Source organism: Vigna angularis, chromosome 2 (assembly GCF_016808095.1).
Source record: "Vigna angularis cultivar LongXiaoDou No.4 chromosome 2, ASM1680809v1, whole genome shotgun sequence".
In the NCBI taxonomy this organism is placed as follows: Eukaryota; Viridiplantae; Streptophyta; class Magnoliopsida; order Fabales; family Fabaceae; genus Vigna; species Vigna angularis.
The window spans coordinates 2,939,428-2,953,424 of NC_068971.1; the positions used below are offsets into that span (position 1 = coordinate 2,939,428).

A 13,997-nucleotide genomic window follows, 5' to 3' on the forward strand; every position below is an offset into this window, starting at 1 on the left:
ATGAAATTATTTGGCGATAAAGTTCCTAAGAAATATATGTAATTTTTTTTTCAAATTTTATATTACAGTTCACAGGAACTTTTTCCAATCTTGAAATCAGATTCTTGTACAATTTTTTTTCATTAATATAGTAGGTGATTAAGGGTTTAATTGTAGGTGGGATAAATTTTTCCTAATCTGAATTTTAACGTATATTAAATTCATATCAAACTCTATCCATATTGGAACATATTCATTCATATGCTGAATTTTATAATATTTATTTGCTTATAATTTTATATTATTCTTAATGTTCATAATACGTTGCATGTATAGGGTTGAGTATCATAGCTAACGACCCTTTCGGTTTTGAATGCTAGACTGGTATTAGTTTGTATTGATATGGGGCAAAAAACAGATCATTTGCATATCAAAAACTTCATGAACAACTCTTAAGGGAACAGGACAGAAATTAGTATCTGGCTGATAAACTTTTCTGTTCTAGGCTTGAAGCAATGAAGGTTTTGTGGAGATGCATGCAGCGGATAGAGTGTCCTTTTGACTAGAAAGGAACTCACTACCTAGTCCCTACTTAGCTTGCTTGCTTCAAACTCATGTCTCTTATTCAAAGTGGTGTCAAAAGCAAGACCATAAAGAATAGTTCACAAAATTAGTTGGCAGGGTCTGGAGAAGTGACATATTTTACCTAATTCAATGATCAACTTGTGGACACAACATAGTACCACGTTTTCATCTCATCCCTCACTTGTTCAACACTTTTCTTCCTATCATTCTCGCTAAAAAAAGGTTCAAAAGAATAGGAATGCCACAGATACAAAAGAAAATCATACACACTGTTACTGCTATCATATTCATTTGGATGTATTGAGTCCTATGGAGACCCTTAACACTACATAAGATTGGGTTTGAGCCACAACACTACATATTGAATACCTAAATGAAAATGTTTAGACCAGATCAACCTTTAAAAAGAGGGTAAAAGGGAAATGAAGAAAATGGCCCTTTTGAGGGTAGTTATTGCCAACAGAAGCAAACCACCATGTTTTTTCAATAAACCATCAATATGGTGTTGAAATGTTATTTTCTTTCCTGGATACTCTTTAAATGGATAAAATTATGTAAGTAGCTCTTAAAGTATTGAGCATTCATCAATTTAATCTCTGATAAACATGGGGACGGATATCATTTTGGACTGATATACATTTTTCTGCAAGACTTAATAAGGGGTATAGTTGTAAGTTGATGGTATGGTGAGGCTAAGCCATCAGAGAAGAAATGGTCCTTCAAACACAACGGTTAACGTGTAATGTTCAGTCTTGAATCTCCCGCCTATTCTAGTCAGTGGCCGTTGCTTTAAGAAATGGGAAGTTCAAAAGGAAATCTCACGGCTCAGACAATGATAGAAATATAAATGTTAAGGTAACCAACAACCATTAGGTGAGCCATCACTTAGAACAAATTCCCTTCAGAGCTCTTTTTCTACAATATTACACATCCAATTCCATACCATTCAGCTCATATTACTCCAATCTCACTGAAAAAAGGTTGCTAACTCTCGGCACCACTCGTATCATATAGTTGATAACATCAGGGAATGAGGCTTGTCATATCAGCTGCATGTGTTCTAGTGCTATTCTCTTGTGCAGGTGAGATTACAAGTTACCCTCTATGCTGAACTTGCTTCACTTTCATTTACATTACACACACATTCAACTGATTTATGATGTTCTTATTTTAGCTGCGTATGATCCTTTGGATCCAAATGGAAACGTAACGATCAAATGGGATGTTGTGTCTTGGACACCAGATGGCTATGTAGTAAGTAATACAAACTGAATTCTTATTTGTTCAACTGTGTTATTTTCCTTAATCACCTTGAAATCCTAATTAACATGATTTTAAGTCAATTTTTCATATGTTTGATTTCATATTGACGAATTTATTCCTAGTCTATTTAGATAAAAATCATTTTTTGCCATTACTCATCCAGGAAATGAATGTAACTAAATAGAAAAGTAATTTTTCATTTAATGAAATCTCCTGTTTCATTTTTTTACCAGGCAGTGGTAACGATGAGCAATTTCCAAATGTTTCGGCACATCATGAATCCCGGGTGGACCTTGTCGTGGACGTGGGCAAAGAAGGAAGTAATATGGTCCATGGTAGGAGCTCAAACAACAGAGCAAGGAGACTGCTCTAAGTTCAAAGGCAATGTACCTCACTGCTGCAAGAAAACTCCCACAGTTGTAGACTTGCTCCCTGGTGTACCTTACAATCAACAATTCTCAAACTGTTGTAAGGGTGGAGTGGTGGCAGCATGGGGCCAAGACCCTTCAGCAGCAGTTTCATCCTTCCAAGTCAGTATTGGGTTAGCCGGCACTTCAAACAAGACTGTTAAACTTCCCAAGAACTTCACTCTCTTGGGTCCAGGACCAGGTTACACTTGTGGTCCTGCCAAGGTTGTTCCTTCCACCGTTTTCCTTACACCTGACAAGCGCCGCAAGACTCAAGCACTGAGTTAGTTCTTTAACTTTGTGACATCAATTTCCTGTCCATATTCCATTCAATTGTTTCCTTAGTTTCTTTTTGGTTTTATATCATGCAGTGACATGGAATGTTACTTGCACATACTCACAATTTCTGGCAAGAAAGAACCCAGGTTGCTGTGTATCTTTGTCATCCTTTTACAACGAGACCATTACCCCTTGTCCCTCTTGTGCATGTGGATGCCAGAACAGGAGGAACTGTGTCAAGTAAAGTCTGATTTTCAAAACAATGAATGACCTCTTAATATCCAACAACTAGAATCATTCTCTTACGTGTTGGTATGATATGCAGGAGTGACTCTAAACGTATCAACATGGTGGGGATTCACACTCCAAAGAAAGACAATGAACCATTGCTACAGTGCACTCATCATATGTGCCCAATAAGAGTACACTGGCACGTGAAGCTCAACTACAAGGACTATTGGAGAGTCAAGGTTGCCGTAACAAATTTCAACTACAGGATGAACTACTCCCTCTGGACTCTTGCTGTTCAGCATCCAAATCTTAACAATGTCACCCAAGTTTTCAGCTTTGATTACAAGCCTCTACTTCCATACGAGTCCATAAGTGAGTGGCAAGAAATAGATCTTTTTAGTGTGTTTTATAAGTCAAATCAATAACCTTTTAAGAACGAGTGGTAATATGTATTATCTTGTGTGCAGATGATACTGGTATGTTCTATGGAATGAAATACTTTAACGATCTATTGATGGAAGCTGGACCGACTGGGAATGTTCAATCAGAAATTCTTCTTCAGAAAGATAAGGATACATTCACTCTCAAGCAGGGGTGGGCATTTCCTCGCAAGGTCTACTTTAATGGCGAAGAATGCATGCTGCCACCGCCAGATACCTACCCGATCCTTCCTAACTCTGCCCCTTTGAACCTATTGAACTTCCCAAAATTCATATTCACAATGCTTGTCATGCTAGCTGTTTTGTGAACTAGCACATAAGCAAGATTCAATTTTTTTTCTGTGAAATTTTGAAGCCAAGTTTTCTTACACCCACATAACGTGCATCAGGTATGAAGATTCTTCTATAGGAATTGTTTGAAAACACCAAACTAAACTCATGAATTTGTGAGCCGATCCATGAGCGCTGATCGGGTGCTGAATAGCGAATATAATTCCATGCAATGATTTTGTTTGAATCGTGTAAATGCTTATATGGCAATGCTGTAATGGATATTGGATCCCACTTCTTCCTTTTATTCAGGTACTGTTTAGATCGCATCGAGTGTGATACAAAATAGTTCTGTGTAGGAAACTGTAAGTAAAAGACCACTATCATTTCAAACCCACATATGATTCTAGTCTATATTTTCATGTGACATGTTGGTGCGTATATTTATTATAATTACAGTTACATCATAATAACGATACATACATCATTGAATTACAACAAACACAAACAAAAAACAAGTTCTACCACCAATGTGCTGAACCCTCGGTAACAAACCATCGGACATGTGAAGCTTATCTTGAGTTGCCACTAGATGTCATCCTCGTTCCTCCCTCATGCTTCAAATGACAGATTGACGTCACAAATGAGTCAAAACTGATCTGACTGAAAATTTTCTGTTACAAGGCTAAGTGTACCACAGAAAAAGAACTTTATGCGTGGGCATAAAACACCAAGGCTACCAAAGAAGCTATCACTAAGGCAAACAAGGAAACCTCTTGCCGAGAACCAGCATTAGGTAACCACGGATAAGCATCAGGTGGTGGCATGACACAGTTGTCACCGTTGAAGTAGATCCTTCGAGGAAAAGCCCATCCCTTATCAAAAGTAAAAGTTGCTTTATCCTTTCGGAAGAGTAGCTCGGATTGAACATTGCCATTAGGGCCAGCTTGGTTGAGAAAATCATTATAGAACTTAACTCCCCATAGCATTGCTGTATCATCTGTAAAGGGAACTTAAAAATCAGTACTTGCTTTCAAATTTGTGTAAAAAGGGAGTAAAAGTTTGATGCTTTATTTCGAAGAAATAAGAAATACACAGCATTCAAGAAAATTCCTAAGCCCAGAAATTTAAAACAAAGAAGTTGCCTCACTTACTTATTGTACCGTAAGGGGTCAATGACTTGTAGTTGAAACTGAATAGTTGAGTCAAATTGTCAAAGTTTGGATGTTGAACAACCATGTTCCACTCAGAATAGTTCATCCTGTAATTAAAATTAGTAATAGTAACTTTTACACGCCAGTACTCCTTGTAGTTTAGCTTAACATGCCAGTGGATTCGGACTGGACACATATGACTGGTACACTGAACCAAAGGTGAAAAGTTATTCTTCCCAGAGCCAGAAACAACCGATGCCAAATGTGGGGTATTTGGACTGTAACCACAGAAAGGAAATATATAAGTGTACAACTTGGTGGCTAGAAGGAAATGACAATTCACTTAATGGTGGAAACTTACTTCACACAACTTCCTGACTGAGATGAATTACCCTGGCAACCACATGCACATGTTGGGCACGGCACAATAGTATCATTATAGAAAGATGAAAGTGAGACACAGCAAGAGGGAGTTTTCTGAGCTAGAAATTGTGAGTATGTGCATGTCACATTCCATGTCACTGCAATAAACAAGAGTTATATAATGAATATAGTTACTTATATGACAACTGTAAACTTCAATTAACTGTAAGAGAATTCTTAACATTAGTCTCAGATTTTGTTACCAACAAAACCTACATCTGGCGGATGGCACAGTTGAAGAAGAGTTTGAGGTTGGAAGGAGGCAGCAGAAAGATAAATAATCATATTGGCAACCATGAAAATGACATTAAAAGTCCTACAACTTACTCAGTGCTTGGGTCACTCTCCTTTTGTCTGCTTGAATGAATTGGGTGGGTCTCACAATCTTGGCTGGACCACAAGTATAACCTGGTCCTGGTGCATGCAGGGTAAAGTTTTTCGGGACTTTGACAGTTTTGTTTGTGGTACCAGCTCTACCAACACTAACTTGAAATGATGAAACAGCATTGGTAGGATCCTGCACCCAAGAACTGAGCACCCCACCTTTGCAGCAATTTGCAATTTGTTGATTGTAAGGTGTTCCAGGAAGCAAATCCACAACGGTCGGATCCTTCTTACAGCAATGTGGAATACCTCCCTTAAATTTTGAACAATCTCCTTGTTCAGTGGTCTGCGATCCCATCATGCTCCATATTACCTCCTTTTTTGCCCATGTCCATCCTAGTGACCAGCCAGGTGAAGCAATATGACGATATTGTTGGAAATTGTTCATTGTAACAACAGCCTGCACATTCAGTGGTATCTTAGATATCTAAATAACTAACAGAAGAAAATTAAGCTAAAGTCACTTTAAATATATATAATCACTAATTTAAATAAATTCATCTGTATAATTGAGTTATCAACCTTGTTCATTAATTAAAACTTCAATAGTAAATGAACACTAACATAATATAGTTGTAACACGGCTCATGATTGTGACATGAAACTCGGACCATGTCAGGTTTCTAGCTGATATAAAATTACTTTATCCAAAACTCTATTATCCAAGAATTGATATATTACATGAGATGCAGCTGACAAGAACATGCATATGCATCACAAAAGACGGTGAGCCACCGGTGGAAAGAAAAGGAGTAAATCCATGCATAACACCTGTTTTGCTTCTCACATTAATGTTTGTTATTGTAAAAGAGTATACTTACTACATATCCATCAGGGGTCCAACTTATAATATCCCATTTGATTGTGATATTCCCATTTGGGTCAAGCGGATCATAAGCATCTGAAAGATAAACATCCAACAGCAAGAGGAAAGCAATTAAAAGGAAAGGAAAGAAAACAAAGTAAATGTCGAACCTCTAAATATCCATATAGTATATTACAAAGTACACACGGTAGAAATGATTAGACACGCATTTGCCATAATTGCTCAAGCAGTCACAAAAATAACAGAGGAAATAAGCAAATACATTGTTGAAGTCAACGGCAGGTGAAGTTATAGTTTTTTTATCAGTACATATTTTAGCATGTATGATTCATAATTCCATCAATTAAACTGGAAGATATCTGGGATCTAAAATATGCATGGACCTTTATACATGAATTATTCCATAAACAGCCAAAACTGATCAGCATCGGTGACTGCTTACTCAAGTCCTCATGCAGAGTATCCCTAATTACAGGGTTCTTAGGCACAAATCTCGTGGAAGCAATCATAATTTCAACTCAAAACCGTGAGGTAAACAAAAAGACAAACCGTGAACTCACTTCTCATTTGACTCAACAAAAATTCAAATGCGAAATCAATTCTAATCAAAAGATAGTCGGAACACAACTTTCATTAAGCTCCCTGTTAAAAATGAAATCTTTATAGTAACAAAACAATGTAAACAGCATATTTTCTGCACAAAACATTGGCAGAAACAAGATTACCCTTCAAGGCTAATAAAGGATAAAAATTTTCCACAACAGGACAAAACCCACTTTCTTTATCAAATTCAAAGCACAAAGGCAGCATCTTTCATAACTCAGAAGCCTTCATTTAAAGAACGAAAAGGGCGTAATGTCCACGCAGCATAAAATGAAGACCACCAGAAAATAGAAAATGCTAAGCATCTAATGAAAACTGAACAAAGTCACAGAACCAATGAAAATTCCAAGACACAGATAAAGAAAAAAGAGAAAGAAAACAGTAATGGGGTGAACCTGTGGAAGTGAAGGAAGTAAAATACAGCAGAACCAAGAACAATATGCAAGGAGTTGCTTTTGGTAACAGAGAGAAACCCATTTTGGATGCCACAAGAAGGTGAGTGGTCTGAGTTCTTGCCTGAACAGTTCAAGATCTGTGACAGAGAAGACTAGAAATAAAGAAAAAGAAGAAGGGGAGAGAGATAGAGAGAGTGAAAAAAAGCAAGAGAGAGAGAGTGGAAAAAATAAGCGGCAGAAACGGACTATCTAGTTTGTCCCAGTTGGCTCATCATCTTGTGTTTAAGAAAGGTATATATGCAAATTGTTATCTATAAAATACTACGCACGTACCTAAACTCATTATTGACGGTGTTCTAAAATAAAGCAGAACTAATGCTTTTTGTACATAAAAAAATGTTTTTTCTTGCAAATTTGTGATGACAAACTCATTCACCTTTTACGAAAACTAAAGATTGCCATGTGAAACAAAATGAGTTTTGATTTTCCTCACAAGATAATAATGAGAGAAGCTTGTTATGCTCTGCAAAAGCTATGGTAGAAGAGGCATATGATTACCGTATGATGAGAACAATCCAATTACCTAGGAGGTAGAAAATAAAAAAGTCATTTAAGTATATAATGATTATTTTTATAATTATATTTAAAATAAATTTAAAAGGTTTTATATTTATAATGTGAAGAAAAGTTAACTATACTTACTCTTTTATTAACTGAAATTTGGTAAAAGTTACAATTTTTAATGATTTTTTTTATTTAATACTTATCTTCATTTAGAAGTGATTTTCTCTCAAATATGTAACTGTAAATACTTTTTGTTGATGACAAACAATGTTAGGAATACTGTATTAAAATTAAATTCATGTTTCGCACAAAATTAATTTAAATTTATGTGCTTTATTTCTTTGAAGTCAAATGGTTAAAATATAATGCAATCAATTATAACAGTGTCTAAAATATAATAATGTGGCATTGACATGGCAACATATATATATATATATATATATATATATATATATATATATATATATATATATATATATATATATATATATATATATTTATTGACTTGTAGGATGACGTTCATTACAGCTTTAATTGAGTCTGTCTTTTATTAATCAATGAGCATTTTTAGGGATTAGTTAATACTACACTAATCATGATTAATACATACATTATAAATATGAGTATTCATTTTTTGATATAAGGACCACTTTTAATATTTTCTATTTTTACTATTATTTAGTAAGTATTTTAATTTTATTTTTCAGTTATTTTTCTTTTATGTTAAAATTTTGAAATTCAAAATCTTAAATCAATTATTTTTAATTTATATGTTAAGTATTTTATTTCAAATCTAAATTACTTTTAAAAAATATTTTCCAAGTTTAATCTGCATTTAATTTTCAAAAGAAATAAGTTTAAACTGCATTTATATTTTAAAATAAATTTAAAAACTATCTATATAATAAGTGAGAGACGCGAAGTTTATATATGGATATATGACAAAAAAAATCATTGCAAATTTCTTTATCCAATAAAAAAATAATTTAATTAATTATATTTAATCTTTGAAAATAATGTAAAGCATGAATAAAATAGGACTAATGCTCAATTACTATATCCATAAACATCCCTTGTAATTAAAGACAAAAAGACTCCAATAAAGAAGTCAGCACAAATATGCCATTATTTTTTGTCACTTCATAAAAAAATTCTTCTTATTTTGGTAATACACAGTATTCCAAACCCAAAAGGTAAGTTCAATAAATTGGCTTCATCTGTGTATAAGCAAAAATGTAAAATTTCCTCCCAGTTAGTCGAATAAATTATTTAATATAAAAAGTATATAACTATTATTGCTTAACAATTGCTTCACCAAACGCAACAGTTTTTATTTTGTAAAACATGTTTTACTATTTAGTATTTTGTTTGCTGCGAACCTAAATTAATATACTTTAGCAATGTTTTCCAAATATAAATATAAAAATAAAATAAAAAACTTTAGTTGCACCTACCATATGAATGGCTTTTAATTGCATAATAGAACAAAAAGAAGTAGGCTAATGCAAATTAATTAATGATATAAACAGCTATTGCTAATCCCCGTCATTATCAAACCAACTAAGTCTGCAGATTCACGAAAGCAACCCTTCCCATTTGGTCAGCTCTTTCATAATTTCTTCTGCTTCATATTTACTTTCCTAATTAAAGAAATCGATCCTCTCTCAAGTACAATTACACGTGCCGTCTTGTGGTTGGACACACTTGTGTGAACAGAATGGATTTTTTTTGTGTCGGTGGGGCATTTTATGCAGTACAGTAGGGTTGTGTTATATATATATATATATATATATATATATATTAGGTTTAATAGCCAATTTAGTCTCTATTTTGGTTGAAAAATCTCAATTTAGTCCCTTATTATAAAAGTGTTTTGTATTAGTCCTAACTTTTAAAATAGTGGGTCAGATTGGTCCCTTTCGTTAAATATAAGTTAACGAAATTAATGGATGTGACACAGCTTAAAGCTGATGTGTTAGATTGGTCCCTCGTTAGCTTTAAGTTATGTCACATCATCATCTATTAATTTTGTTAACTTATATTTAACAGAAATGACCAATCTGACCCACTATTTTAAAAATTAGGACTAATTTAAAACACTTTTATAACGAGAGACTAAATTGAGATTTTTCAACCAAAGTGAGGACTAAATTGGCTATTAAATCTATATATTAATATATTAATGTGTTTGTACTTATATATGCTTTACCGACACAAATATATTAGACCCACTTCTATAGGGGTGTTTAAATGTGGTTCTTTCTTTTTTGGGAAATTGATAGCACAAACATGCGATTGAATATTTGAACTAAAAATATTTACACAGTGGTTTGTATTATTGTAGTTTGATAAGCCCAAAAATAAGAGAGTAGAATGATATATCGAACATTATTATTGTTGTCGTTTTGGTAAGCACGAGACAACCAAAACCAACCAAACAAAGAAAGAAATAGTGGCAGGGAAGGTCTGGAAAACTGGCAACTGAGAGTGTGAGGTAAGAATTGTTGTGTCCTCAAGTTGTCATCTTATGTTTGACAGTGTAAGAATATAAGAAACACCAATGTCATTGCCAGCTGTTATTGCGGTGAAGTCTCTCGCATGCTTTTTCCTTTTTTAATTATTTTGTTTCATGCTTTGATTTTTCAATTATTTTGATGGAAATAAAACTATTATGCATACAGGCATGCAATCTTTTAGGAATGTTGTTTTTAGAAATTTTCAATATTTCATAAACTTATTGGTTTTAGGGCGTATTTTCGGTGATATTCTGGGAAGGTTTAAAGAATGTGGCATTATTTCAAAGAAAAGTATTTCTGTTGGTGTTTTTATAAAATTGCAATTTCGCACTTTTGAGTAAAATATCGTCAAGTGTGAAATGTTATCAAGGAAATATGATAAAAATTATTTTTATGTTGGCGAAATAATATTGATAGTTTATTTTAAACAAATGACGTAGTAACAATAATATCGGATACAAAGAAAGTCAAGGTCAATTGGTATTGGGTAGCCATTTTAAATCTGAACCGTTCATACCGCTTGATACTTAACCCTACTCTAAAAAATGAAGAAAATTTTCCGACAAGCTCTGCAAACTCATTATGATGCTCTAAAACAGCTAATAACTGAGTGGTGGCCTCAAACAATTGTCAAATAAATCTTTCGAGGAAAACTCGAACTGCTGTACAAGTTACGTTATCATGTGGGAAGAGCAGCTCTGCTTGAACATGGCCTGTAGAGCCAGCTTGGTTCAAAAAATCATGAACATTGTTTCAATCAAAAAGTTAAATATAATTGATTTACGAATTAAGTTTGATAAAAGATAAATAAAAACAAAAGGATGGTAGAGGAAAAGAAAGATTAAAAAAAACAAGTTATAATAGTGTGGGTTATAAATGATCATATATATATATATATATATATATATATATATATATATATATATATATATATATATATATATATATATATCTAATTTTAATTATTCAACTTTTGTATAAATACTCACTAACAAAAATTTGTTAAGATTCACGTAAAACAAGACACAAGAACAAAGAAAAGGATGATTGGCAAGAAAAAACAAACCAGAAAAAAAAACTAATTTGTATTAATTCATGACTGGAAGGAGTACATTACGTATATATGTATTATAATGAGAAGAATGTCACTAAGAAAACAAAACCGTTAAAATGATAATAAAATGAAACCTATATGAAGGGTCAAACAACAACAAATTTCCACCTTGACACTTATAAGATGGTGTTTAAAAACAATCATTTCTATAATTTCAAATTTGATTTAAACCTATTAGGCTTAAACAGTTTTCAAACTTATTCTTAGGTATCACTTTGGTTAATATATATATTGGATTGTCATTAGAAGTAATCTTCACTACTTTAATGACACCATAATCAATCACATCTCTAATGAAATGTAGTTTAACATCAATATGTTTGGTCCTTGAATGATACATTTGATGATTAGCTAGATAGATAACACTTTGGCTATCACAGAAGATTTGGACACTCTTATGTTCTAATCCAAGTTCAAAGAGCTTTCCCTTCAACCAATACATTATATTATGCTTCTGTGATGGACAAAGCTACAACAAATTGGAGATTTGCCTTTTAACTCACAATTGTTTCAAGTAGAGTAAACACATATCCTGAGAGAGATTTTCTAGTATTAAGACATCTGGCATAATCAGCATCAACAAAACCTCAATGATGGATTTAAAATGAGTCTTCCTCTAATATAGGAGTCCAGAAGTTAAGGATCCATTCAAGTATCTAATAATCTACTTCAGGGCTTCCCAATATGCATGTATGAGTTCTGCCATTAACTTTATCACAATACTAACATCATGTGCAAGGTTTAGTCTAGTGCAAACCATTCTATACATAATGTTGCCTACTCCACGAGCATAAGGAATAGATTCCATTTTCTTCCTATCATCATCATACGTGATGTCTTAACTCTTTGAAAGTTTCATATGATGGGCTAGAGGTGTGCTCATGGGTTTAACTTCATACATCCTAAACCTTTCCACAACTTCTCAAATAAACCTGTTGAGACAAAAACAAGGTACCTTGCAACTTATCTCTGATGATGTCTACTTTAAGGATCTGGCTAGCTTTTTCCAAGATCCTTCATCTCGAATTCTAAATTCAGAGTAAGTTTTTCATCATTAATCATCCTTGGTTTTTTCTTGCCACTAGAATATCATCTACATACAACAATATGTACAAGCAATCTCCTTTTTCTATTATGTATACACAATTGTCATAGCTGCATCTCTTGAAATTCAACTTCATTAAGAAGTCATCAAAATTCTTATATCACTGCATGAGACTTTGTTTTAAGTCGTATAAGGATTTTTGCAGGAGACATACTCTATCATCAAGAGAAAACCCTTATGGTTGGCTCATATTGTTTCCTCCAAATCTACATGTAGGAAAACAATCTTGACATTTAATTGCTCCATATATAAATCAAACTGGTTTACAATTGACATCAAAATTCTCGCTAAGCAATGTTTTACCACAAGTGCAAAAATCACATTATAGTCCACACTTTGACTTTGGTAAACCCCTTTGCCATCAATCTTGCCTTGAATTGAGCCTTTTGAACCCTTAGAATCTCACCATTATTCTTGAAGATCCATTTGCATTCAATCACCTTCTGGTCCTTACATAACTTTACAAGTTTCCAGGTGTTATTCTTTTTTAGTGCTCCAAGTTCTTCTTCCATGACATATTGCCAAAGCTTCTTTGTTCACTCGCAAGTACAAACAAGACACATGAATAGAGAAAAGAATGACAGACAAGAGAAAACAAACCAGAAAAAACTTATTATATTAATTCACAATTGGAAGAAATACTAACATATATATGTATTACAGTAAGAAGAATGTCACTAAGAAAAACATAACCGATAAACGATTATAAGATGAAACCTAAATAAGGGTTGATCAACAACAATATTAATAATCAACAAGTTATTTAAAATTAACTCTTGAAGATACTCAAAATGTATGTCTTTTAAACAATATTATAAGAGGATGTCAACCTAAAATCATACAAAAAAAATATTAATGAGAAACACTCTTACAACTTAGTAAAAGAAAGAATATATATGAAATTTCACAAAAGAAACAAATCATTAGTTAGTTTTAATAGCACAACATCGACGAAGGTTTTGAATTTGTTTTGCTTTTCAAAGTAGTTTTAGATGTTTAAAAGAGTGAATGATTTTTTTATTTATTTATAAAGTTTTGGAAACACTAATTAAAAACTTAAATTGATAATTGATATTCTTAATAAAATTTGAAAAATAATTATTTTTTTAAACAATCATGATATGTATTTTAGTTTTGAATCTAATTTAGAAAACAAATATAATAGATTATGCAAGAATTTAATCGTTTAATTCTTAAAAACATTTGAAAATATATAATTTTATTCTCTATTTTAACATGTTATAGCACATTTAATAGTCGATTATCTTGTTCTAAAAATCTAAAAATCAATTCTTTTGATTATATAAAATCTTAGTCCATTAACATAATTACAAAACCTTTTTTCACATGTTTTTAGCCTTTTTAAACAATTTTTATTGATTAATTTTAAGATTGAGTATATGTTAGATTAAAATCCTTCTGGTCTTGTTCACTTGAATGGATTTGGAGGAGAGTGATT

General features: G+C 32.7%; 2 protein-coding genes across 2 annotated transcripts; one reads left to right on the top strand and one right to left on the bottom strand.

The window, feature by feature from the left end:
- Positions 1–1,482: 1,482 nt before the first annotated feature.
- On the top strand, positions 1,483–3,761 carry LOC108329268 (COBRA-like protein 4). The gene is made up of 6 exons (XM_017563404.2): positions 1,483–1,646; positions 1,739–1,818; positions 2,061–2,517; positions 2,606–2,753; positions 2,839–3,116; positions 3,212–3,761. The coding sequence occupies exons 1-6, from the start codon at positions 1,595–1,597 to the stop codon at positions 3,490–3,492; spliced, it is 1,296 nt and encodes a 431-aa protein (XP_017418893.1). The 5' UTR covers positions 1,483–1,594; the 3' UTR covers positions 3,493–3,761.
- A 59-nt stretch (positions 3,762–3,820) lies between these two features.
- On the bottom strand, positions 3,821–7,516 carry LOC108329267 (protein COBRA-like). The gene is made up of 6 exons (XM_017563403.2): positions 7,240–7,516; positions 6,237–6,316; positions 5,359–5,815; positions 4,970–5,129; positions 4,609–4,886; positions 3,821–4,454 (listed from the first exon to the last, which is right to left on the bottom strand). Exons 1-6 carry the CDS (start codon positions 7,319–7,321, stop codon positions 4,165–4,167), a joined length of 1,347 nt encoding a protein of 448 aa, XP_017418892.1. The 5' UTR covers positions 7,322–7,516; the 3' UTR covers positions 3,821–4,164.
- Between the last annotated feature and the right edge of the window lie 6,481 nt (positions 7,517–13,997).

Bases quoted from the DNA above. Each gene is read 5' to 3' on its own strand.
- LOC108329268 (XM_017563404.2), top strand. From the start codon at position 1,595: ATGAGGCTTGTCATATCAGCTGCATGTGTTCTAGTGCTATTCTCTTGT. The intron at 1,819-2,060 runs GTAAGTAATACA...TTTTTTTACCAG, and splicing joins GGACACCAGATGGCTATGTA to GCAGTGGTAACGATGAGCAA. The intron at 2,754-2,838 runs GTAAAGTCTGAT...TATGATATGCAG, and splicing joins AACAGGAGGAACTGTGTCAA to GAGTGACTCTAAACGTATCA.
- LOC108329267 (XM_017563403.2), bottom strand. From the start codon at position 7,321: ATGGGTTTCTCTCTGTTACCAAAAGCAACTCCTTGCATATTGTTCTTG. The intron at 6,317-7,239 runs GTTCACCCCATT...TTTATCTTTCAG, and splicing joins TACTTCCTTCACTTCCACAG to ATGCTTATGATCCGCTTGAC. The intron at 5,816-6,236 runs GTAAGTATACTC...CTGAATGTGCAG, and splicing joins GGACCCCTGATGGATATGTA to GCTGTTGTTACAATGAACAA.